At 39.7% G+C, this 27312-nt stretch overlaps 1 protein-coding gene across 1 annotated transcript in view; it reads left to right on the forward strand.

Annotated features, from left to right (window-relative positions):
• Window positions 1-23869, forward strand: part of Rab18 (RAB18, member RAS oncogene family) — a 31390-nt gene extending 7521 nt beyond the window's left edge. Inside the window, exons 3-7 of the mRNA NM_001012468.1 lie at window positions 8872-8933; window positions 17613-17685; window positions 18950-19068; window positions 19339-19405; window positions 22613-23869. Of these exons, the coding sequence (NP_001012486.1) occupies window positions 8872-8933; window positions 17613-17685; window positions 18950-19068; window positions 19339-19405; window positions 22613-22788 (497 nt within the window). The 3' untranslated portion in view covers window positions 22789-23869. The remainder of the gene's footprint in view (window positions 1-8871; window positions 8934-17612; window positions 17686-18949; window positions 19069-19338; window positions 19406-22612) is intronic.
• The last annotated feature ends 3443 nt before the right edge of the window (window positions 23870-27312 follow it).

Consider the following 27312-nt stretch of genomic DNA (forward strand, 5'->3'; position numbering starts at 1 on the left):
TCTCAAGGAACAAGTGCTCTTAACCATGAAGCCATCTCTCCAGCCCATGTATCGTTTTCTTAGTGTTGAGACTTAAGAGGTCTCTTTATATATTCAGCATAACAGGTTTTTGTAAGTGTAAATTACTTTGTAAGTATTTTTGATCCACTTTTTTGCTCATCGTTTTTCTAATAGTGCATTTCTAAGTGTATAAATTAGTGCATTGAAATTCGGGTTATCAACTTTTTCATTTATGTGTAGTGATTCCAGTACTTTTTTTCACCTAGCAGAAGGCCACATGATTTTCTTCCTTTCTTTTTTATTTAAGTCTTTGCTATTTTGTTTGTTTTGCATATGGATCTCTAGTTGTTCCAAAACCACTGGCTGAAAAGAATACACACTGAATCGTTCTCCTGCCCTTATAAAAGTGTCAATTGTCTTCAGGTGTCTGGGTATGTATCTTAGTCAGGATTTGTATTTCTGCACAAAACAAGAACAAGAAACAAGTTGGGGAGGAAAGGGTTTATTCAGCTTACACTTCCACATTGCTGTTCATCACCAAAGGAAGTCAGGCCTGGAAGGAACTCAAGCAGGTCAGGAAGCTGGAGCTGATGCAGAGGCTGTGGAGGGATGTTACTTACTGGCTTGCTTCCCCTGGCTTGCTCAGCTTGCTTTTTTATAGAACCCAGGACTACCAGCCCAGGGACGGCACCACCCACCATGGGCTAGGCCCTCCCCGATTGATCGCTAATTAAGAAAATGCTTTACAGCTGGATCTCATGGAGGCATTTCCTCAAGGGAGGCTTCTTTCTCTATGGTAACTCCAGCTTGTGTCAAGTTGACATGCAAAACCAGCCAGTACAGTGTGTTTGTGGGTTTTATACATCTGTCCTTATGTCAGAATTTCACTGTCTTCCTTTCTGTAGTTTTATAATAAATCTATAAAACAGAATTGTTAGCCTTCCCATTTTTTTTCTTCCAAAAGTGAGTTGTTTTGCTTCCTAGTAGACTTACAATATTTTACGACTCATCAACACCAAGGAAGAGAAGGAAGAGAGGGGAGGGAGAAAGGAAAGGAAAGGAAAGGAAAGGAAAGGAAAGGAAAGGAAAGGAAAGGAGAGAGAGAGAGAGAGAGAGAGAGAGAGAGAGAGAGAAGCAAAGATGTTATAAACTCTCAAAGCCTACCTGACAGTGATGCCGTTCCTCCAGCAGGGCTCTACCTTGTAAAGCTTAGATAGCACCAATTGGAGTCCATTCTCCCAGCAGTGTTGCACCTCCTAAAAGTTCAGTGTCTTCTCAGACAGTACTCCCAACTGGAGTCCAAGTGTTTAAGTAAGTGAGGCTATTGGGGACGGTTTTTATTGACATCCCAAGGTCTGTCACAGGTTCTGTCAGATTTAACCGTGGACATTCATTCTAGGTAGTAGGGGTTTATTTTTGTTCTCCCTTTATTATTAACATACACAAATACTCTTAGCAGATTGTAATCACACCTGTAATCCTAGCATGTGTACAGTTAAGGCAGAAGAATTTGCTGCGTGTTTTAGGGTACTCCAGGTTCCAGGTTGAGGCAGGGTACAGAGAGAAAAAGAAATACTCTTGATATTTCACATATTAATTTTGTGTCTTCCAATCTATTTTTAGTGTGTGTGCGCACGTGCGTGTGTGTGTGTGTGTGTGTGTGTGTGTGTGTGTGTGTTGGGTAGTTTTATGTCAGTTTCTCATACACTAGAGTCATTGGAGAGGAGGGAGTCTCAACTGAGAAACTGCCTCCATACTGTGTGCTGTAGGCAAGCCAGTCGGCCATTTTCTTAGTTACTGATATGGGAGGGCAAGGCCCACTGTGGAGGGGGCCTCTTCAGTAGTCTACAGGTCTGCTAGAAAGCAGTCTGAGCTAGATGTGGGAAGCAAGCCAGTAAGCAGCACCCCTGCCTGGCTTCTGCATCAGCTCCTGCCTCCCTCTAGGTCCTACCCTGCTTGAGTTCCTGCCCTCACTGCTTTTGATGATGAACTGTTATCTGGAAGTTTGAGTGAAGTGAATCCCTCCTCCCCAGTTTGCTTTTGGTCATTGTGTTTTCTCACAACAATTGTATCCCTAACTAAGACATACTGTGACACTTGTACATTCTGGGAGGTTTTTTGTTTTTTATTCTTGTCCGTTGAGATTTTTACACTCTCCTTTTTACAGTATGTGATCTTTATTTATTCTCCTGGCTAAAAATATGTAGTTCTGTACACATACTGAGTAGGAGTGGTAAGGGTTGATGGCCTTAACTTATAACTTACGTGTGATGTTGGTTGTGTGTTTTGTAAATTCCCTTTATCAGGTGAAGTGCTTTTCTGTCACAAGCTCTGAATAGGTTACCTTGGAAATGCATGTTTTTCTGTACAGCTGTGTTCTTCAGTTTAACATTCTAAAGTGTACAGTGCTTTATTCCCAATCGTAAGATGAGCCAGGTGGTTGTCATCTGAGTTGTTTTTTAGGATTTCCATTTGTGTTTGTGAAAGACATTGGTCCGTTTTCTTTAACTCATGTCTTCTGGTTCTGGTGTCAGTACAGTGTAAGACTTCGAGAAGGATTGAAGAAGTAAGGAATAATCCACTTCAGTTTCCTCTAAGAATTTGTTTATAATCAATTTAGTTGAACTCACATGGGTCTCAGAGATTTCTTTTTCCTGGGTAGACTTCACTACAAAGTCAGTTTCCTTAACAGGTACAGGAGCTCTCTGGGTCAGGCGTTTACTTAGCTACTTTGTGGTTATGGAGGTCAGAACATGAGCCATTCCCACATATACTTCACTCACATTCACTGCTATAACACTATGAATTTTCAGACTGTTTAAATAACTGGTTGATAATCTTCCGTGCAGCTTTGCTGACCTATGTTCTACTTTCAGTCTCTGGGAAATTTGCCGGTTCTGGGTGCCTTGAGCAAGTGGAATTGTGCAGCATGTGTCTTACTATCTGGCTTATTTTACTTAGTGACTGTTTTCAAGGCCAAGCTGTGTTGTGACATTTCTTTCTTAAGTTCAAGTATTGTTTCATTGACTTATTTATATCATATCCTGCTGACCCACTGCTGAAGACTTGGGTTGCTGAAAGGTTTGGGCAGTTGTAGATGACACGACTATGACTGTGCTACCCATGTGTGTTCTTGTGTCCCGGCTGCTACTCCTCTAGGGTCTGTACTTAGGTGTGGGCCTGCTGCCTTTATCCCTATGGTAGCTGTACTTTTAATATTGGCAGAATGCTGCTTTCTTTTCACAGCAGCTGCCACAGCTCGTGTTTCTCTGCAGCTTTGTCTATACTTACTACTTTCCATTTTTAAAACATATCTGAAATGGTCATGGAAATAGGTGAGAAGTTTAAGCTCATTGTGATTTTTAATAAGCATGCCCCTAATGACCAGGGGAAGTTGAGCATATTTTTAATATGCTTATTGGCTATTAATGTTCTTTGTAGAAATGTCTGTTGAAGTCTTGGTGATTTTTGAGGTAGATATTTTTATTGTTTTATTGTAGAGGTTCTTAGACATGTGTTGGATTTGTATCTTTTACTAGATACACAGGCTGCAAGTATTTTCCCCTGATGTGAGGATTGTCTTTTACAGCTTGGCAATATCCCTTGATGCCATTCCTTTATAGAATTAGTTTTAATAGTTCTGTGTGTTCTTCAAGGGTTTCTGCAGATATTGTAATGCTGTCCACAATTATATTTAACAAACATTTGAGTAGGTTATGTATCCAAATCTTCAATTTACCTTATTTATATTCTTTCTAAGCTGCTCTTGGGATAACTTTTTGCTACCTTGTATAATGGAAGTAGAAAAAGTTGGTGTCCTGTTTTTTATTTTTGAAGGAAAACAGTCTTTTACCATTGAATACACTAGTAGCTGTGAATTTGCTGTTTTGGTTTGGATCTAAGAATGTCCTTGAAATCATGTGGTTACGTTGTGGTTTCAGCTGATGAGCTTTTGGGAAGTATTTAGATTATAAGGAGTATGACCTCATACTATATACTAATATAATGCATACTAATGGATTTATACTTCTTTGGGTTGTGTTAGTAGAAGATGATGGGGACTTGTAAAGGTAGGGAAGCAGGCTACAGGAAAGGTATTGCTTGTCTTGGCTCCTTTTCCTGTCTCGTCCCTTGGTTTTCTGACTGCCTGAGCTGAAGAACTTGTTGACCCACGTGCTCCCTGGCATGTTACTCTGTCTCTGCAGTGGTTGACATCTGTGTGGCTAAGTAACCACTGAAACACTGAACCACTGAACTGTGAGCCAAATGAAATGTTGGTTCACTTTAAGCTGAAATTTGACTAACACAGAGACATTTGTCATTTTGAGAAAATTTTCTTCTATTCCTAGTTTGTTAAATGTTTTTGTCATAAAAGTGAATTGTCTTCTGTTCAATGCCTTTTCTGTGTCAATTAAAATGATTATGTAGTTTTCCCCTTTACTTTACTAATGTAGTATTATTTATTTTCAGCCATACTTGCATTCTGTAAGTAAACTTGATTGATTACTGATTGACTCCCTACTAGTTTTTGCATTAGTTCAGATTTCTATTCAGTAGTCAATTTTAGTCAAATTGTGTTTCTAGGAATTTGCTCATTTATCTAGATTATTGAATTTGTCCAATTTTTATTTAATCATCTTTTCTTTCTGTAAAATTAGCAGCCAAAGTTGAGCATCATAGACCCAAAAGTGTGAAACCAGAAGGGCTGGGAAATCTGCAGCTGATTTGAATTTTCTCTTTGTTAATCTTGTTTATAGGCTTGTTCATCTTTTCTTTAAGATCAAGGACAGTTTTGTTAGAGTTTAAAAGAAACCCTCCAGGGTCGGCAAGCTGTAGAGCTCAGCAGCTTCTTGGAGGAAGGTAGTCAGAGAGGCCTGCCTTGTGACTTAAATATCTGTAAAGGTCAGTCACATGGTGGTTGGCAGCCACATGCCAGGGAGGGACACTGTAGAGAAAGAGTAAGGCACCCCAAGTTGTAGGGAAGGCCAAGGTTGTTTGGGAAAGCCTGCTTAAAGGAGATAGAAAAAAAAAAGTTATGCCTTACTAGTAATTTAGAAAATTAGGCAGAGTTACAGAGCTGCTATAACCCTGAAAAGTGTACTGGAGACAGATATTCTGGAAGGAAGAAGCACATTTTATTAAAGGGATAATTACTCTGGTTCTCTTTTAGCATGGTTTAAGGTTAATCTGCCTTCCTAGGAGTAGTCCTACTCCTAGGTCAGATGACTGATAACACCCAGTTAAAATGTTTGTTCCTCAACCAGGCCAGAGAGTCCACTGTCTTGACTGTAAGGGGTTTTCCCTAAATGGGCTTTTATTGCCAGTCTAACATTGTCACCCTCCGAGGAGGAGCCCGGTCAGAGCTCGGAGTTCATTACACGCCAGGCTTTTCTGGCCACCAGGCAGACATTTTTGGCTTTTATTCATGAAAGAAACCAGCCACTCTTCTTTGGGGGTCTTTTATTCTCAACAGTAGAGCCAGGGTCTCCCTCCTGTTGTCATCATTCCTTCTGAAGATGTGACCTAACTGCTATTGGGCAGCTGGGGTAAACACCAGTCTGCCTTCTTAGAGCTGAATGGAGTGGTAGGTTAGCTCTAGTGGTCCTATTTCAAAGACCCCAAAGGAAGCTTATCAGCTTTCATTTATATAGCTGCCACTTGGGAGAATGGACTTTTTTACTGCTGATTAGAAATAAATGGAAGGGGAAAATAAAGGCAAAAGTTATTAGCATTTCAAGTCCTACGCTGGGAACCAGGAGAAACCAGAACAGAGGTTTCTAATTGTCCAAATAAAAGTGCATTAGAGTCTCTTTATGGGTTCACATGCAGCTATCCATTGGGCTCTTCTTCATTTTCTCTTTTGGTCTCCTAGGCTTATAAATAAACCCAACCAGAGAGTTCATTTCTGCCAGAAGCTAATTCTCCTCCTCTCAGCAGTCATCTGTTGCCTATAGTTTGTTTTCTAGGCCTGGGATCCCATGACAATTTCTACTTTCCAAATTAACTTGTCCATTGATACTGCCATTGTTCCCATCTTATGTATCGATTTCTAGGAAATACTGTATCACAGCAGACTTCCCAGTGTTCTGTCTCTTAAAATCTTTCTGCCCCCTCTTCTGCTACGGTCTCTAAGTCATAAATTCAGGAGTCGTGATGTAGATGTAGGAGTCGTGATGTAGATGTATCCACTGGGTCTGGACTTACTGTTATCTGCTGATTTCTGCATTCTGTCCAGTGTGGATTCTTGTAATAGTGTCCATTTGCTATAAAGAGAGGTTTCTTTAATCATGGACTGTAGCTACACTTATCTGTCGGCATAAGGATAAGATTCCGACTGTGTAAGATAGTGAAAACAAGCAAGCATGCAAACAAACAAAAAAAGAAATAGGAGGAGGAGGACATGGTTACTCCTCAAGTATGCAGAAGAGTTTTATTGTAGGTACAGGGAGAAAGCAGGCAGAGGGAAGAGTCCTAGCTGAACATGGCTAGCAGACTAAACTGGACCATGAGAGGAGAGGGGAAGAGAGGGGGGTGGGGGGAGAGACAGAGACAGAGACAGAGACAGAGACAGAGACAGAGAGAGAGAGAGAGAGAGAGAGAGAGAGCACGAGTGCGAGCGAGCAGTGTAGACAAAGTAGCTGAGTTATATAGGAACCAGGCTTGTGGGGAGTAGAAGCCCAGCACCCTGTGAAGGAAAGGTTTAAGGTAGAGGAAGGGGTGAGAAATGCTGGGAGGAGCTACAGGTACTGAGTGAATTTGTCCTTTGTTTGAGACCTAACAGTAAGAAATTATGCTGGCCTAGCAAAGTGGAGGCACTAAATTCTTTTCTAAGGTCTATGACCTCCCTAGAACTGGGAAGTTGGCTAGGCTTCCAGTAGCAAACATGGGTTTCCTCCTCTTGAGTGGTTTTATTTATTTGTTTGCCATGCTAAGTCCATATGGCTGTGGGGCTTATACTGGAGCATGGACATATTACCAGTAGCCGTTTCCTCGAAGAAGACTGACTCTCCCACCTCCAGCAATACCCTCCTACCTGTAGCTCCTCAGTAAGGGGTGAGGCCTGGAGAATTCCTGCACGATTCGGTAGAAGAGATTCTATACTTTAGTTTTTCTTGGACTTTTTAATCAGCACTGTCATTTCATTAATTATTGCTGTTTTTCCCTAAGCATAGCTTGATCAATTCCTTAATTTCTCAAGCTTGACACACCAAATGGTGTGTTTGTGCGAGCGCATTCATGTACATAAATGTCTTAGGCTCTTTATCCTATAGAAAGACTAGATTTAATGCATATTTTTACGTAATTTGAACACGTAATGGATTATCAGAAGATTTCTAAAGATTACAAATATACTAGTATATTGGTGACATACTTGTTTTAAATAATTGTAAAACTTTTACCTTTTAGAAAGCATTTAGTATGCCAGTTGTGGTGACTTAGATCTTTAATCCCAGCACTTGAGGAGCAGAGGCAGGCTGAACTCTTGAGTTCAAGTCCAGCCTGGTCTACAAAATGAGTTCCAGGACAGTTGGGGCTACACAGAGAATCTCTGTCATGAAAAACAAGAACAAAAACATAAAAAGAAAGCATTTAGTATGTAAGGGTGCTGCTCACCTTAGTTGGCTCTGTTCTGAATTAAATGTGACAAGCTCGTAAGATATTATCTTGAGCTAATGTTTCCCTCTGGTCAGTGGGGTAGCCTATACATTATTTCTGATGCTATTTTAAAGACGTGCAGTTACTGTGCACATGGGCCAGATGTGTCCGCTCCCTCTCCTGTAAAGGAGTGAATGTTTTGTGGCCTTACTTGATTTTTTTTTTTTTTTTAATGACGTTTTCCTTACTATAGCAGCTTTTCAAAGACCTTGGGGCCAAGATTCTTTTCACTTATGAAGACTGGTAGAGGGATTGGCATAAATGTTTTTACACATTAAAAAATAATACATTTGATTATTGAGTAGGTTATATAAAACTGTTTATATAAAAAACAGTTGAGTTCATAAGACAAGGGGTAGGTAGCTCTTTTATATGTGTTTGATAGTGCCCCAGCCATCTATAGCTAAGATTTGTATTCCTGGTTGAGTTTGATAGATAATACCCTTTTTTTATATTAATTTTAAGCTTTTGAGTATTTCATACATGAGTACATTGTATATACATCCTTTCTTCCTTTCCCTCAACTCATGGTAATGCCCTCCCATACCTCCTCTTGAATTCATGATTTCTATATTTAAATTATCATTGTCTACACACACACACACACACACACACACACAGAGTCTACTGAGTTCAGTCTACTAGAGTTACCAGTATGCACATGTGTTTAGGCCCAACTGCATCACATTAGAAGCCTGTCAGAAGGTTTGTCTCTGAGGTAAACCAATTCTCCTCCTCTCAGCAGCCATTGATTCTTGTAGTCTTCATCTATGGGCCAGAGCCTTATACTGTTACCAACTCTGTGTTGGTGTCAGGCAACCCTGTTGCCGAGAGTTCGTGGGTGCAGCATTCTTGTCATGGGTAGACAGCATTCTGAACAAAAGGTGTATGGAGTCCTTGAAAACAGCCAAGATCCACAATCAGCAAAAACTACTGTTTTGGATTAGTACTTCAGTTGTAGCTGCTGATTTTCAGTATGCACAGCAATCATCCTAATTGAGTTTGCGGTTTCCTTTTTGGAAGTAGATGTTTTGAATCCTAAAGCTCTTCCATTTGTACCATCAATCCTGAGTATTGATACCTTCAGCCTTCAGGTCTAGAATTTTCAGAATTTAGGCACCTGATAAAATATTTTATCTTTTTTCTGGTTTTCTTTATAATGAATATAGAAATCATATTTTACTGATGATTCACCAGAATTTTCATTTCTTCAAGGTGTTGACTTTAAGGTGAAAACGATTTCAGTGGATGGAAATAAGGCTAAACTTGCAATATGGGTAAGAATTTTTTAAATGTACTTTATAAAAATTATTTTTATTTTATGTGTATGTCTGTGCCATGGTGTGCAGGAGTTATGGGAAGTTATGTGTATGTCTATGTGCCATGGTGTGCAGGAGTTATGGGAAGTTATGAGTTGCCAGATATGATGTTGGGAGCCAACTTGGGTCCTCTGGAAGAGCTGTGTCTTAGTTAGGCCTTTATTGCTATGAAAAGACACCATGGACCAAGGCAACTCTTAGAAAGGAAAACATTTAATTGGGGCCGACTTGCAGTTTCAGAAGTTTAGTTCATTGTCATCGTGACAGGAAGCATGGAGGCACACAGGCAGAGTACAGCGCTGCTGGAGAGAGAGCTGAAAGGTCTTCATCAGAACCAGCAGGCAGCAGGAAGAGAGAGAGAGGTATGGTGGTTGTGGCTTGAGCATCGGAATCCTCAAAGCCCACTCTCAGTGACACGTTTCCTCCAACAAGACCACACCTCCTAATAGTGCCTCACTTCCCATGAGCCTTTTCATAGAAATAGCACAGCTGCTTAGTACTCTCAACACTTGTACTGTCTCTCTAGTCCACTAGTATGTACTTTTTATTTATTTAAATTTAATTTTATGTATATGATGTTTTGGGTTTTTTTGTGTATGGGTGTTTCGCCTACATGTATACGTGTGCCATGTATGTGCCTGGTGCCACACCAGGAGGCTAGGTGTCAGATCCTCTGGAACTGGAGGTATAGACAATTGTGAGGTAGTCTCTCCAGCTAGTACTTTGCAACAAAGCAGAAACTGATTTTGTTTACTGTTGTATAGGTGAATGGCAGTTTGTATTAAATAGCTTTTCTTGGGAGATTAGATAATACTAAAAGGATATACAGTAATGATAAGTGCATCTTATAACTGTAATTGGGTAGGTGCTTTTAAAATATTTTTGAAATGTGTAATGCCTTTAGAATATTTCAAAATAGAAGAGAATATTGTTTTCCTGTAGTGTGGCAGGAAGGTTGCTGTTGTCAAGCACGTCCCATTAGTGTTTAAAAGCAAGCTGCCCACAGTTACAGACTGAGCAGCAGGCGTTCCTGGTTGTGTCATGGAACTCATCTTCCTGAGTTTTTCTGAACTTTTATTCTACTTGCCCCTCCCCGGAGTGTATCGACAAGAACGGTAACGTCTAACAGAAAACACTCTGAAAAATGTCGCCATGACATCACCCAGTCTTTGCACAGTCCCCAGTTCTGTACTGAGCTTTAGCTTCCCACGCTTCCATGGCCGACTGTGCTCTCCTGCCCTGGTCGCTCACCGCCGTGGGAGGTGAGCACTGGGTAGGCTCTGCCTTGGCTGCAGGGACATTTGCACTGTGGGGAGCGGTGCTTTTGTTTGTTCTACAGTTGCTTTCCATTCCATGCTTCACAAAACGGCCACTGTATTGTCGAAGAGGCGTCTTTGCCTAGGCCTATTCTTAAAACACCAGTTTCCCTGTGACTAGAACAATAACAACAGTAGGAAATCAATGGAGAAAAAGTTTATCTTTAATATCTGTGTTCTTATTAATAAACATACTTGAAAATACTGAGACTTGTGATAGGTACTACTAAATATGCACATAAACCATTTTGCAAAGAAAGGAGTCTGTCTTGTGTTTCTAACCAGTTTGTTTTCCATTCACCCTATCCATGTGCATGTGAACATATTTCATACCACTACACATGGAGTATAGCAGTTTGAGTGTGACCTATGCTCCACTTTGTGCTACATTTTAGTTTCATTAATCCGTAGTCAGAGGTATTTGACTTGACCCTAGTTGCTCACAAATATAACTGCTGCTTCCATAGGCATCCCACTTTCTGCATCTGTGTGTGCTTATCTAGTTACATTGGGCTTGTAAGGCAAGAGGCAGAAATGGTGGTTATAGAGAAAGGAGACTAGCAGTGTGTGCTTCACTCCCACTGATCATATTAACAGTTCACTCTTCCCATACATTAATTTGTGTTAAACATTGCCATCTCTTATCATTTCTATCTCTCTAATAATCTTTTTACTTATATTCCTATTTGAGTATTTTCTGATATTGACCTTACTGGCAAATGAATTACTACTTTATATACTAACATTTTTATATACTAACATTTATTCTTTCCATGGTTTAAAAATTTTACATAAAGAGTTATGTTTTCTGTAAACATAATCTGACATGTAAGGACTTGTAGATACTTTCATGCTGGCTCTATATCTTCATAATAGAAGTAGTCACATCAGATAGATAAATTCTCAGGTTTTCTGGAGATCTTATGACTATTGTATTTTTGATGCTTAAACATCAAATACTGAAAGATCTGTCTCTCTGTTTAACTGAATTCTTACTATAATAAAGTACTATTCCATCTGAAAAATATTAAATCCTTACATAATAAAAATGTTAGTTCTTTGCTTGTTAGGTTTTTCTACTCAGTTATTTAAGATAGTGCTTAAGGACAATATGTGCTTATGTTATTATGCATGTGCATAGATAGCACAGTCTTTCTACCCTGTGTAGCTCCAGTTTGTCAGACCACTCAGAGCTTGACGAAGATAAGGTGTCCTGGGAGGGAGACTTACGGAATACTCTTGCCATATCAAAGCTTTTCAGTATTTGTTTTCTTTATAGCATCTGAGTATCAGATTTGATAGAGAGAGGCTTCCAGACAGTATACAAAATGTCTGAGTATATAGTTTGCCCTAATTATGCAAACTGGGGAGTGAGCTCCTCTCCTTGGTAGCTGAGTAGCCTTGCCCCCACTGCTTGCACAATGCTCACTACCATTACCACAAGGCCTCTGGGAGCTTGTTTTTTCTTCCTTTCTACACACTTGCCTCACTTGGCCGCTCTGAATCCTGTTATTTTTGCTTTCTAAGGCTTTCTGGGCCCTTGGATTTAATCCATATCTGTCTTTAGTAATCTCTAATTTTCTTGCCTTGCCCCATTAGAAAATAAAACCATAATATACAAAAGGATTGGCCTCTTTCATCTGATCAAAGATGAAATCAATATATTTAGCACATGTTTCTCATTTTGAAGATAAATACAAAAGTTTAATGTCTGTTAAACTTTCACAGTTTATTATAATTTAGTACAGTTATTATAAATATAGTCTAATACTATGGTGCAAGATTTTGGATTTCACCCCCAAATTATCACACCAAAACATTTGTATAAGTGAATTAAAAATGCCAAAATTTTAACATCTGATCTTTTTCAAATTTTCACAAATTGCAAAATTACATTGTGTGTGTATGTGTTTGTGTGTGTGTGTGTGTGTGTGTGTGTGTGTGTGTGTGTGTGTATGAATGAATGAATGAATGAATGAATGAGGGCACACAGCATTCTTGTACATCAGGAACAGCAGCTGTTTTCTGCTACCATGGAATTCTGGGATTAACCCCAGGCAGCTTTTCCAGCTGATCTCACCCAAAAGCAGTTTTTGACATTGTTCTTAAGAGTTCATACTAAATTGCCCTTTGCTAAGTCTAGAAATTAAATATTTAAAATTTCTGGTTCACAACTGATTTTCATGGAACTTTTTCAATTATGAAATGGTTTTGCTATCAATAGCTTTTTTTCTGATCCCTCTTTTTCAAAACAAAGATAAAAACAACAGTAAAGCTCTTTAAAGCCACAATTACACTTATACATAAACCACACGAAGACCATACAAAGAGAACTTCAGACCAATTTGTCTTGTGAATATCCATGTAAAAATACTCAATAAAATTCTCAAAACTGAGTACACCAAAATGATCATTAACAATGATCAAGTAGGCTTCGTCCCAGGTATGTACGGAAATCCACTATATAAACAAACTCAAAGGCGGGAAAAAAAACCAACATGATCATCTCATTAGATGCCGACGAAGCATTTGACAAAATTCAACACCTCTTTATGGTAAAACTCTTAGAAAGATCTGAAATTCAAAGCCCATACCTAAACATAGTAAAAGTCATATACAGCAAACCAATAGCCAACATCAAACTAAATGGAGAGAAACTTGAACCTATGTTACTAAAATCAGGGACTAGACAAGGCTGCCCACTCTCTCCCTACCTATTCAATATAGTTCTTGAAGTTCTAGCCAGAGCAATCAGACAACAAAAGGAGGTCAAAGGGATACAGATTGGAAAAGAAGAAGTCAAAATACCACTATTTGCAGATGATATCATAATATATGCAAGTGAAAATCCCACCAGAGAACTCCTATGGCTGATAAACAACTTCAGCATAATGGCTAGGTATAAAATTAACTCAAACAAATCAGTAGCCTTTCTCTACTCAAAGGATAAACAAGCTGAGAAAGATATTAGGGAAACCTTCACAATAGTCACAATAGTCACAAATGATATAAAATACCTCAGTGTGATTCTCACCAAGCAAGTGAAAGATCTGTATGGCAAGAATTTTAAGTCTCTGAAGAAAGAAATTGAGGAAGATCTCAGAAGGTGGAAAGACCTTCCATGCTCATGGATTGGCAGGATTAATATAGTAAAAATGGCCATTTTGCTGAAAGCAATCTACACATTCAAGGCAATCCCCATCAAAATTCCAACTCCACTCTTCATAGAGTTAGAAAGAGCAATTTGCAGATTCATTTGGAATCATAAAAAGCCCAGGATAGCAAAATCTATTGTCAACAATGAAAGAACTTCTGGGGGAATCACCTGACCTCAAGCAGTTTTACAGAGCAATAGTAATAAAGACTGTGTGGTATTGGTGCAGAGTCAGGCAAATAGATCAGTGGAATAGACTTCCAGACCCAGAAATGAACCTACACACTTATGGTCACTTGATCTTTGACAAAGGAGCTAAAACCATCCAGTGGAAAAAAGATAGCATTTTCGACAAATGGTGCTGGTTCAACTGGAAGTCAGTGTGTAGAAGAATGCAAATCGATCCATTCTTATATTCCTGTACAAAGCTTAAGTCCAAGTGGATGAAGGATCTCTACGTAAAACCAGGTACACTGAAACTAATAGAAGAGAAAGTGGGGAAGAACCTCAAACACATGGGCATAGGGGAAACAGAACACCAAAGAATTATGTTCTAAGAACAACAATAAACAAATGGGACCTCCTAAAATTGCAAAGCTTTTGTAAGGCAAAGGACACTGTCAGTAGGAAAAAAAGGCAACCACCCGATTGGGGAAAGATCTTTCCCAGTCTTACATCTGTTTGAGGGTTAATATTCAATATATACAAAGAACTCAAGAAATTAGACTCCAGAGAACCAAATAATCCTATTAAGAAATGGGGTACAGAGCTAGACAAAGAATTTTCAACTGAGGAATATTGAATGGCCCAGAAGCACTTAAAGAAATCTTCAACATCCTTATTCATCAGGGAAATGCAAATCAAAAAAACCCTCAGATTCCACTTCACACCAGTTAGAATGGCTAAGATCAAAACCTCAGGTGATAGCAGATACTGGTAAGGATGTGGAGAAAGAGGGAATACTCCTCCATTGTTGGTGAGATTGCAAACTGGTGCAACCACTCTGGAATCAGTCTGGAGTTTCCTCAGAAAATTAGACCTAGTACTACCTGAGGACCCAGCTATGCCACTCTTGGGCATATACCCAAAAGATGCTCCAACATATAACAAGGACACATGCTCCATTATGTTCATAGCAGCCTTATTTATAGTAACCAGAAGCTGGAAAAAAACCCAGATGCCCTTCAACAGAGGAATGGATAGAAAAAAATTGGTACATTTACACAGTGGAGTACTACTCAGCTAATAAAAACACTGACTTCATGAAATTCTTAGGCAAATGGATGGAACTAGAAAATATCATCCTGAGTGAGGTAACCAATCACAAAAAAAAAAACCACACATGTACTCACTGATAAATGGATATTAGCCCCAAAACTCGGATTACCCAAGATACAATTAATTCACAGATCATATGGAACTTAAGAAGAATAAAGATCAAAGTGTGGATGCTTCAGTCCTTCTTAGAAGGGGGAAGAAAATTCTCACGGGAGGAAATGTGGAGACAAAGTATGGAACAGACTGAAGAAAAGGTCATCCATAGAGTGCCACACATGGGGATCCATCCCATATGCATTTACCAAACCAGACACTATTTTGGATGCCAAGAAGTGCATGCTGACAGGAGCCTGATATAGCTGTCTCCTGAGAGGCTCTGCCAGAGCCTGACAAATACAGAGGTGGATGCTTGGAGCCAGCCATTGGACTGAGCACAGAGTCCCCAGTGGAGGAGTTAGAGAGAGGACTGAAGGAGCTGAAGGGGTTTGCATCCCCATAGACATAAGAACGATATTAACCAACCAGACACCCCAGAGCTCACAGGGAGCTCCCTGAGTGACCCATGGGTGCAGCCTCATATGTAGCAGACCCTGGCCTTGTTGGACATCAATGGGTGGAGAGGTCCTTGGTCCTGGGAATGCCCCAGTGAAGGGGAATTCCAGGGTGGGGAGGGAATGGGTGTGTGGGTGGAGGAGCATCCTTATAGAAGCAGGGGGAGGGGTGATGGGGTAGAACATTTTTGGATGGGAATCCTGGAAAGGGGATAACATTTGAAATGTAAATAAATAAAATATCCAATAAAATAGAATAAAAGAACAACAATAAAGAAAAATCAAAACAAAAAACTAGAATATTTAAATGTTTTACATGATGGAATTCTGAGAATTCCAGTATTGTGGATACTGAATGCTGATAATTTATTATTTCTTTGTATGTAAGTAAATTGTTTTAAATTTTATCTCAGAATAACTTGTCTTTTTGTAGCATAATTTGTATGTGTTTGCCTGCATTTATTTCTGAGTACCAAGTGCATATTTGGACATAAAAGGACATTAGATTCCCCTGGAACTGTAGTTAACAGACTATTGTGATTGACTACATTGGGAGCTAGGAACTGAACCCTGGTCTTTACATGCCCCAAGTACTCTTATCTTCTGAGTCATCTCTATATCCTGTATTTTACCTTTTAGAATAAAATTATCTTAAATAGAGTCAGATTTAAGTCTGTGACTACTTGATAATATATGCTTTCATGGCTTTTGATGAAATTGATTTCACATGTGATTAAAAATCTTAAGTCCAACATAACAAAAACCCCTTTATTTAGTTGCATTCATTATGGTGGGGTGAAACCAGTTACATTCTTCTGTGGTGGCAGAATTTGACACTTGTGTCATGGATCCCAGTGGACTTCTTTTACAAACTTGAGCCTTGTTTACTTATTATAGTTTTATCATGATTATTAAAAGTCACCACAATCTTTATCAGTTACAATCTGCTTTAGATTGGAAGGCTGCTTGGTGAAGCTTTAGTTTATATAATTGCCTTTTAAGACTTAAGCATACATGCAAATTGAGTGATTTGCAAGAAACTTTGAAGCCTCAGGAATTAAAAGAGAGAAATTGGGTTTCCACTACAATTTCTGTTCAAAAAGTTTACCTGTGTTATGTCTTCATCTAAACAAATGTAGCAGAGCTAGGGGTAGCATTCTTGGCTGCTGTGAATCTGGGAGCAAGGATGGTACATTCATATTTGAAGGAATGGCCTATGTTCAGAGCTCTTTATCTGGAAGTGAATTTCCTCTTGTGTCTTGTGAGACTCTGCATTTCCTTAAATACTCTGTTGTCTTAACTGCATTCTTCTCTCCATATTGCTGGCACCTCTAGTTGCTGTTTCAGAATTCCTCTCCAATCTTAAAAGCATCTTAGAGGTTATGAACACTGTTGATGTTGGCAGGAGTTTGTGCTTGCTCCACAGCAAAACTTAGGTTTGCACAAGATCCTGGCAGCAAAGATGAGGTTTGGCTATACGTCTTCACTGTCATCCAGGTCACCTTACATCAGTGGCCCAGATCGGAAATATTTAATGCACCTTTAACTGGGCTGTATAGAGATACGTAACTGAATGGGCCTGGGTGCTTTTACAACTTTAGCAGCCCTTTCACAATAATGCAGATAATAATCAGCAGATACAGCTCTGTAAGGGCCTAGATGCCTTGAAGCATAATTGAGGGGTCTGGAAAGAGGACCAGAAAGGACTCAGGCCCCTGGAAGGAGAGGAAATTAGTCGTCGTCCCCCCAAACACCCATGTTCTGACTTCTTTCTCTCCCTCTTTCCCTTCCTCCTTTCTTCCTTTTCCCCTTCTTCTCCCCTTTCCTCTCTGTAATGTTTTGTTTTATATTTTAACTATGAGAAAATGAGCATTCTTTTTAAAAGATCTTTTAAAAATCCCTGTCCTCAGATAAGATACTCCAGTATCTCTCTTTAAATCATTGGCCCTCATCTTCATTTCTTCATCAGAATAACTTAGGAAGATTTGTTTTTTCCTGTTCCCAACCTAGATTGATTCAGTCAGAACCTTTAGGGATTAGGCATAAATTTCCTGGGTAATTTGATTGTATAGCTGAAGTTAAGAATCATGACTTTCAAAGAAATATATTATGTATGATAAAAATTGTAAGACTCTAAGGGCAAAAAACCTCTTGTGATTTTTTAAGAGATGACCTAATATTAATTGATCTTTACTTATGTAACATGAGTAAAGATATGTTATATTTAAGCTTCGAGTGTTTTTAATATGTTTTTGACTTGCTTAAATATGTTCAGTAGCACTGAAGATATGCTATTTACACTTTGCTTTTCTTAGTAATAATTGCCTGTCATTTCCAGGATACAGCTGGTCAAGAAAGGTTCAGAACATTAACTCCCAGCTATTATAGAGGTGCACAGGGAGTTATATTAGGTAAGTAATTTACTTTAATATACTGTTTAAAATACTATCCATTGGCGTTTCTAATCTAGGAAAGTCAGCATTTTCATTTTCTTTAGGTCTACTTTTTTATGTTTGTGTGTTCAGATATATGTACTTTTAAGTGATAGAGACTTTATTTGATATTATAGAACATTAAACTAAACATTTTTTCAACTCTGTAGAAATTTTAAAAAGAGAAGACTATTATCTTTGGTTTAAAAAATGTTGATGAGAATATAAATTGAAGCTGAACCCCCATATGTCCTAGAGCATTATCAAAACTAGTCTTCATTTATTAGTAAATTAATAACACTTATTTCAATCTGTAAAGAGAGTATTTGTTACTAAGTAAAATCTGTTTTTTTATCAAAAAGTAGCACTAAACACCATATGGATTCATATTCAATCAAAATAGGAAACCAGAAAATTTGGTTTTCAGATAATCTGCTAAGAAGTTCATAGACATCCTCCATTTGGCTGTGCTGTTTTTAAGGGTAGCAAACAGTTTGAAGTCGAGGCTCTTTATGATGCAAGACAACACCAGACAAAAGTGACAGGGAGGAAGCCATGCAGGATCACATTCACTCAGGTTCTGTTGTAGTTAGTGCTTCTCTTTCTGTGAGGAAACACCATGACCGAAAGCAAGCTGGGAGGAAAGGATTCATCTGGCTTACATTTCTGTATCACTGTCCATCACTGGAGACAGTCAGGATAGGAACCTAGAGACAGGAGCTGATGCAGAAACCATGGAGGATGCTGCTTACTGGCTTGCTTCCTGTGGTTTGCTCTGCCTGTAGTCAATACCTACAGTGATCTGGGCCCTCCCATATCAATCACTATTTAGGAAAATGCCCTACAGGCTTGCCTTCAGCCTGATCTTATGGAGGCATTTTCTTAATTGAGGTTCCCTCCTTTCAGATAATTCTAGCTTGTGTCACAGTGACATAAAACTAGGAAGCACAATAACTACACCTACTTTTTAAGTTGAAAATTCTGATCCTTGTTATAAAAAATTAGAGGTTAGCAGATGTTTGAAGTCATACCGTATTTTGATATCTTATTAAGATTTAGATTAAGATACATTGTGCTTGAATGACCTCCCCTTATCAAGCTGCGGTTTTGTTGTAACTGATTGTCAGTTGTAACAGGATATAATTTCCCTTCTGTCACTATGTTAGCTTTTAGTGACTATAAAAGTAAGTCATTGTTCTTATTTTGTGTGACTTTTAAATTAGTGGTTTTGCTTTTATTTCAGTCTATGATGTCACAAGAAGAGACACCTTTGTTAAACTGGATAATTGGTTAAATGAATTGGAAACATACTGTACAAGAAATGACATAGTAAACATGCTAGTTGGAAATAAAATTGATAAGGTAAAAAAGCAGACACTGGACATTCGGGTAGCTCTTTTGTGGGAGGGGAGAGGAGGAGGAGATAAGAGATTTGAACCCAACACTTTTGCATGTTAAACACATGTTCTACCATGGAGCTATAAGTCAACCTGTTTTAGTTTTGTCTTGTTAACTTGCCCAGGCTGGTCCCTAAATTAAAATCCTCTTGGCCTTGTAATTAAATGGGAGTACAGTTTGTGTGCAGTACCCAAGCAGGTAGCAGCCTTAAAACACACTGATTTTGTCTTGTAGGAAAACCGTGAAGTCGATAGAAATGAAGGCTTGAAATTTGCACGCAAGCATTCTATGTTGTTCATAGGTAAGTGTATAAGGGACCATTTCCAGTCTTAAGGAATAATTTTTAAGTAGTGATTTTGCTGAGTTATTTCCTTAAGGAACCATAAAATATATGTAGTTCATTGTTGTCTTACGATACAAAATCTAACAGTAGAGTGAGATTCCTTTTCTCTCGTTTCCACTAGTACACAGGGAATTAGCACCATCTGGGAATTTCATACTAAAAGAAATGCTTCACCCCAGGCCCCACCCCAGGTTTTGAATTGGAACCTAAATTTCAGTGGCATGTTTGTATGGTTTCTGTGCACTAAAAATTTGAGGCACAAGGTTGACAAACTAAAACATGGACCATTCTGCCATTTATTAAGTACAGGAATGCTTGTTAATATATACTTAGTACGTTTGGCTGCTTCTGTGCTACGTGAATGTTTGGTCTCTTCAAGTTATATGGCTCACAAAGCCAAAGGTACTCTCTAGCCTTTTGCAGAAGTTTGTCACCCTTTCTAGACTGTATCTGAGTCGCCTGTGAACTTGTTTCTGTGCTGTCACAGGACCAAGTGTTTCTTAAATGTAAGCTCAGGCTGGAGGGCGGCTCAGCAGTAAAGGCGCTTACACTCTGCGGAAGACCTGAGTTGGATTCCCAGCACCTACGTAGGTGACTCCTAGATCCAGGGAGATCCTTTGGCTTCTGCCAGCACCAAGCACATGAGTTTGCATGTACAAAGGAACACACACACACACACACACACACACACACACACACACACACACACACACACACAGAGTCTTGTTTAAAACAATTACCCACACTGACTGCTGACTCTGATGTGACAGCAAATTTTGGAATTCCTGACCTAGTAAATGTGTGTGACTCAGAGAGTAGGGACTTGCAGACTTCTGTGTAGACAGCAGAGTGTAGTAAGGGGCTGGTGTGCTGCTGTTCTGAAGGGAACCGATGGCACCTTTACTTTTGATTGCTCATGTCCCACATCTCCATGAATCTTTCCACTTTTCCCGAGTGTGGAGGATAGAACACTGAACAGACAGACCAAAGCTCCGTCCTGGAGGATAGAACACTGAACAGATAGACCAAAGCTCCCTCCTGGAGCTCGCTTTCTAGCATACAAAGCAGGTTTAACAAGTAAGGAGTGCTATGCAGGAATGCAGGGTGGCAAGAAGGACAGATAGTGACCACTCAGGGAAAGCTTTTGACTCCTCGTGCTGCTGTACAGAAATGTCAGTGTAACACCTAGATGTGGAGACAGTAGCAAGGATTTCCAGAGGTTGGTAGTGTATTTTAGAACAGGAAAGAAGCATACAGAGTATGGTTTGTGAAGTGAAAATAAGAAGCTGCTTCTTCTCTCGATGTGGCCCAGAGGAATGAAGCCAGTGCTGTCATTCCCAGTGGGTCATGGAAAGTTGACGTCTTTGGGAGGTGTGAGTGTCAAAACTGACAGGGTACATGGAAAACTTGGATGAGGACATCAAGGAAAGAGAATGGTTAAAGACACCTCCAAGTTTTTAGTTGGGTCAAGAAGTAGGTGGCTTATACTCCTGTTATCTGTTATGGCAGACTGAGGTAAAGCAGATTGCTGTGGGGAAGTGGAAATCAAGAACTTTACTCAGACACAGGACAAGATAGTGTTCAGATATCTGGTAGACAGGCTAGTTGAGTAGGTGGCATTTAAAATGTGTGATTGGCATGATTATTTCAAGAATATGGATCCAAAAGGGCTGAAGATTGACCTATAGGATATTCCAGTCAGGGCCAGCAGAAAGGCCGTGAGTGACATGCCACTGAGACAGGAGAATTACTAGGAATATTAACTGTTCTGGGAGTCACAGGAACAAGAGGGATTTGATTTGTAATACCAGATGCCAGGGACATCAGGTGAGGTTAGTGTGTCAACTTGACCGGAGGAGCCAGTGCTGACGATTGCTAAAGGAATCCTCTTAATGGAGTCGTGGAAACCAAAGCCAGGTTAGATGGTGCCTGCCTCTGCACACAGCACAGCACACCTCACGGTTTCAGGTACCGTGACCAGTCTTGCTCTGCAGGCATGAAGAACAAGATGGTTAAAATGTTTAATTTTATTATTGGTTATTGTTGATAATTTCCTAGCATTGTGCCTCATTTAAAAGTTAGCTTATCATAGGTGTATACATCACGGTACAAGCTCTGCTTGCATGGGATTGGCTGTTCCAGCTGAGGAAAGCTCGTGAGGTGAGACAGGGAAAACAGCATATGAAGCAGCATGTGGGACAGCACTCTGGCATGAGTTCCATGGAGGATAGAGACACTGGCGGGCGGGGACAGGCTCCTAAAGGAGCTCTAGGACAAGATTGGCTTGTTAATGAGATGGAATGTATGAGCAGACACTGAGATGGAATGATAGTGTTAAAACAGAGAGTACGTGAGCCTTCACAAAATGAGGAGGAGCGGGCTTCTGGGAGCTAGAGAAGGGCTGCTCTGGGCAGCAGCATGGTTAGCTCACCTTTCCACAGAGTAATAGGACAAACAGAAAGCTTGTAAACTTTAATAATGGGATGACCAGAGAATCCTTGCCAAATTGGTTCTGGATCCTTACTCCCAAATATCTTTTTTCACACTAGATAAGGGGCTGAAGTTTTAGCTCTGTGGTAGAGCACACATGCCTGTATGCTCAAAGCCCTATATTCAGTCTTTAGTAGTAAAGAACTGAAACAGACACTGGAGCATCAGCTGGGTTGGAGTAGTGAAAAAGGAAGGCAAGTAGTCTCCTTAGACAGTGAGAAAGACAGGAGATAAGCACTGGGCGTAGAGGGCTGTGAGAACACAGAAACTGGCCAGTGTGCTTGGCTATTGGCACTTCATGTGAATAATTACTTAGTTACACTTTCAGAAAAGTCAAGTTAATCATTTGTGTTGGAGTTTCCTTATCTTAAAGTTGGAATGCTATCTGCATTGGTGGCTCATTTGAAGGATTCGCTGAAAACCTAAGAAAAATACTTAAGACACAGTAGGGTCTTACAAGTGGTAATTGCCGTATAACCCTTAGGGCTAAGCTGATACACTAGTGATCAGAGTTGAAATGGCTCTGGGGGAGTGGAGGAAATTTACTAATGTAGCAAAAGTTTCTGATTTGATTGTTAGTATCTTATAGGTTTCTATTTATACCATAATTCTCTAGAAACGCACGAGACTATGTATAATAAAAAACATACTGTGGTCCTTTTCCTTGACTTTTAGAGGCAAGTGCAAAAACCTGTGATGGTGTTCAGTGTGCCTTTGAGGAGCTGGTTGAAAAGATCATCCAGACACCTGGACTGTGGGAAAGTGAGAACCAGAACAAAGGAGTCAAGCTGTCCCCCAGGGAGGAGAGCCACGGGGGAGGAGCCTGTGGCGGTTACTGTTCTGTGCTATAAACTCTGGGAAGCCGTCTCTTGCATATTGGATCGGATAGTGATATCTCTCTGTATATAAACTCTTAACTGCTAATAGGGACCTTGCAGTTTGCACATAATTGTTTTTATCATGGCAGTGAGTATTTGCAAGAAACCCCTCGTTGGCTTTCCCAGGTGAAGCGGTGTGGTAAGCATGCAGTTTGCAGTCTATGGGGTTTTTTGAGGGGGGGGTTGTTTTTGTTTTTGTTTTTGGTGTTTTTTGTTTTGGGTTTTTATGTAACGTAAAATAGATGTACCTTCATGAGTACATTTGATTTTATGATTTACATTTATCATGTCATTTTAAAAACATCTGTCTAGTATGTGTTGCTGCAAGTCTGCTTTTGTTTTCCCTTTTGCTTAATTACTGAATTACTTGGTATGTAGAACTAGAACCATGGGGAGGTTCCCCTTGAGGAATAACAAAGCATGATTCACAGCTTTTCTAGGATGTTTTAGAGTCTTAGTACTAAGTAAAATTCTCAGTTCAGAATATAGCCCAGGCCAATTCCTAATTAAATCTCTATTTGTTCTGATGATGCTTCCAAAATAGTATTGCTAATTTAAGGAAGTTTGGTATTTACTTTACTCCATGATTAGCTCAGTTATCCAGACATTAACCCCGTGTTGCACACACTGGGTTCCTGGTCTTGGTGCAGTGTTTTGGTTACATGGCATCAGGCAGGCTTTCCTCCATTTGGGTTTCAGAAGAACATAAACAGTGTATTACAGCTCCTTTAATACTCCACTTTAAAACCAACGTGCTTTTTCACACGTGTTGGTAGTGTTTGTCCAGGTGCCTCAGTTGTAACTTGTTGTGTAATGACTGTCTGTATCTTATGGCTTCCATAAATGGCTAGTTGCTATTCAGAAACACATTTTTGTGATTTGAAGATGGGGAAGGGAAACACTATAAATGACAATTTGAGAAATGTCTGTTGTTCCAAACTCTGACTGGCGGGGAGATGCTATTGCAGTGAGATCGTTGATAAGTTACTGTAACAAGTAGCCACTAGTTTGTTAAAAACCAACCTGTACAGATTAATAAACTTTTTCCACAATATTCAGTTTTCTAACTCCTCGTTACAGTACATTGTATGTCGTCTCACTCATACATTATTTCATTTCTTTGACCTCTGCTATTTATGCTCCGTAAGTAAAATGTACTTAGACTTGTCACTGTATTGTCCCTTATAAGACTCTGATGTTAATTTTTACAGTTTATTATCTTATGTACAATGGTAAATGATAACACTTTGTGTACCTTTGCAATATGGGTGTTGATGGGTTTACTTCAGATTGGTTTCTTTCTGAACAGGGTGTCTTCATATGGAAACCTCACATTACATCATTTATACTTGGTAGTCTACATGTGATTAGAGCTTTTATACATTCTGTATATTTTTATTAAATGTAAGACTTTTGCTTCTATACTGTTAGAAGAAGGTAGCTCACACATGCATTTATAATTTAGTCACGTTACATTAAATATTAGATTTACGTACATTTGTGTCTTGTCTGTCTTAATAAGACTTCTGCTTGTTCTTGCTCTGAGTTATGTTGTCTTTATTACCATTGGATTATCATCTTGATTTGATCAGAATTGGAGTATATGAGTGACATGAATATAACTTTTAAAATTTGATTGCGATATCTGGAGAGATGGTTCATTGGGCAAAGAACTTGTTGCAGAGCTTGGAGACTGGAGTTTGCATCCCTAAAACTCACCTCAGGTGTCACGTGACAATAGCAGCCGACTCTCGCTCTAAGCAGAAGGTAGTCGGAGGCTCCAGGGTCAAGCAGGCAAGCTAGAGTGGTCATGTTGGCAAGCTTTGGGCTTAATTGAGAGTTGGCTTCAAAGAATAAAGTGGGGAACGATTGAAGAAGCCTCAGTGTCAACTGTGGGTCTCTGTACACATATGGACATACATGTACTCCCACATACTTGAGCACACACACATACACAGATTAATTTTGATAGATTTATTTTATAACTGTCTATTTGTTATAGATGGGTTTGAACAGGAATTATGCATTGCCTGTCAGTGAAAGGACATGTGGATGTAGATTCTTTGATATGGCTTTCATTTCACCATGTGGTTGAAAGATTAGTGTTTCTTAGTGAAGGCTTTTAAGTGATCACTCTAACACTTAGAATCAGGCACCTGTATAACAGCCTTGCCAGCTATCTTCAGATTACGTGATCTCAAGCTCTTTGTAGATGCTATTAGAACACACAGCCCCGGCAGAGACTTAAGCTACTGAATTATCTTTTAGTGAGTAGTAGTAAACACTTACTGAAGAGTCTTTGGTGCCTGGTGTTCTAGGTACTAACTTGTCTTCTAAAGCCTTAGAGTGACTTAGTGATAGTTTGTACTACTATTGTGCCTATTTTGTTATTATTTTTTAAGTTCGTTTTCTTTTAAGTTTGTTTTTGTTTGTTGTTTTGAGATCATCTCACTGTGTTGCCCAGACTGGCTTCAAACTCTTAGTTTCCCTGGTACATCCTCCAGAGGGTTGGATTGTATGTGTGTCCACCAGGTCATGCTGTGTCCATTCTAATGAGGAAGGTGATCAAACAGGTATGCAATTAATTTCTCCAAGGTCATATGATGCTCAGTGATAAAGCTGGATTCCTGTCAAGGAGGTTTTATTCTTGTACTGGGACTCTTGGTCTCCTCATTGGTCAGTTACTAGCGGCTTAACCTAGCTGGGCTGAGCCTGACCATATTTTATCACAATCTGTTTGGCTATGTGGTAGACGTATTTCAGCTCTGTTCTTTATGGAATGAATCCCGTAGGTAGAAACCTATATAGTTATAGAGTGGTGGTGTGGTTTGGTTTCTGAAACAGGATCTAGCCTGTCTCAAAACAGGGTTAAGGTGGTTGCCACTAAGATGCCAATCTGAGTTCACTTCCCAGGACCCGCACAGTGGGAGAGAACCAACTTCCCCAACTCTGACCTCTGCACAGGTGGCCCCTGTGACAGTGCACACACCCATGAACCCACACATAAATACACTTTTAAAGGGGTAATCTCATCCCAAGAGTGTACAAATACCTGTAAAGTTGGTCCTATCATTCCGTAATTGTTTACTGGCTTTTGTGTCTATTTCACAGTATGTAATGTACCTGAAATTTGTGGTGTTTTTATGTTTTCTTTCAAACTAATAACAAACATGCCACAAAATATTTAATCTTGAAATGCCATAATGCATCGATGTATTGGGCAGTGGTTTATTTCATCAAGGCCTGACACTCTTCTTAGACCCAGCAAGAGAAGTGAATGAAGCAGACCTTGTGTCACAGTTTAGTGTACTGGATGACTTAGAGTAAACCAATTGTATTATCTGGAAACAGTAATGGTAGAGAAAATACCACACAATAGTCAGCTGGTATTTAGCTAGACAGCATTTGAGTTGAGACTGTTAGTGGGAGAGATCTATTATGTAAGCCTGGGAGAGGAGCGTTCAGGTTAGGGCAGGGGTGCCAGGGAATAAATAACAAGTCTATGTTCATGGAGGATAGCAGTGAGCAGAAGTGAGACCACATGGGCTTTAGAAACCTGGTAGAGTTTAATCTCACACAGAAGGGTTTTGTCCCTTAGGATTCCGTTCTGCTGTGTATGTCCGAATTCACGATGAGCCATTGAACAAGCAAGAGTTACTAGTGAAGACCAGAAATGGTGATTGGGTGATGTACATTGGCCATCCCTCCTTAGGCTGTCTTCCTCACGGCTCATACCAGTGCAAAACCGTGTGGCTCTGTTTCTCATATCTGAACTGTGTAGTCAAAAGAGAGGCCAGCACACTGCCTTACAGTGCTCATGCCTTTTAGAGAGATGAAACTTTCCATACATATCTCTACCTGGAATGTAGACACCTAGCCATACCTAATTATAGAGAAAGCTAGGAAATTGAAGTTGGGCACATTGCTATCTCCAATGGCATGGAAGGTTTATAAGAGACTAACAAGATGGTTCAGTGGGTAAAGCACTTACTGCCAAGCCTAGTGACCTGAGTTCAATGCCTAGAACTCACGTGGTAGAAAGGGAGAATTGACTCCAAGTGCCCTCTGACTTCTCCATGGATGTTGTGACATATGCACATACCCAGGAAATAAATATAAACGTTCTGTAAGAATGAGGTGATTGAGAAGATGACTAACCAAGTGTGTCATAGACGTAATGTTATCTGGTACTTGTTTCAAAAACTGCTTAACTGAAATCTGGAAGCAGGAGTGGAAACAAAGACCTGAAAGTTTCTCAAGGCTGACAGAGAAGGGGTTGGTCCCATAGTCCAATAGAAGAGAATGTTTGACAAACAGTGGCGACAGTGGCCAACAGTGGATGAAGGTTGAGAGCTTGGCAGATATTTCCCGACTGCTCTCCACAAGAAGCCATGGAATCCTTCCAGAGCCCTTCAGCATGACATTGGAATAGTGTTCTCATTCTCCTTGTTGAAAGAAACCCTGGCACCAAGAAGTCAGTAACCCACCCACGCCTTT

This window comes from Rattus norvegicus, chromosome 17 (genome assembly GCF_036323735.1).
Source record: "Rattus norvegicus strain BN/NHsdMcwi chromosome 17, GRCr8, whole genome shotgun sequence".
NCBI classification, from domain to species: Eukaryota; Metazoa; Chordata; class Mammalia; order Rodentia; family Muridae; genus Rattus; species Rattus norvegicus.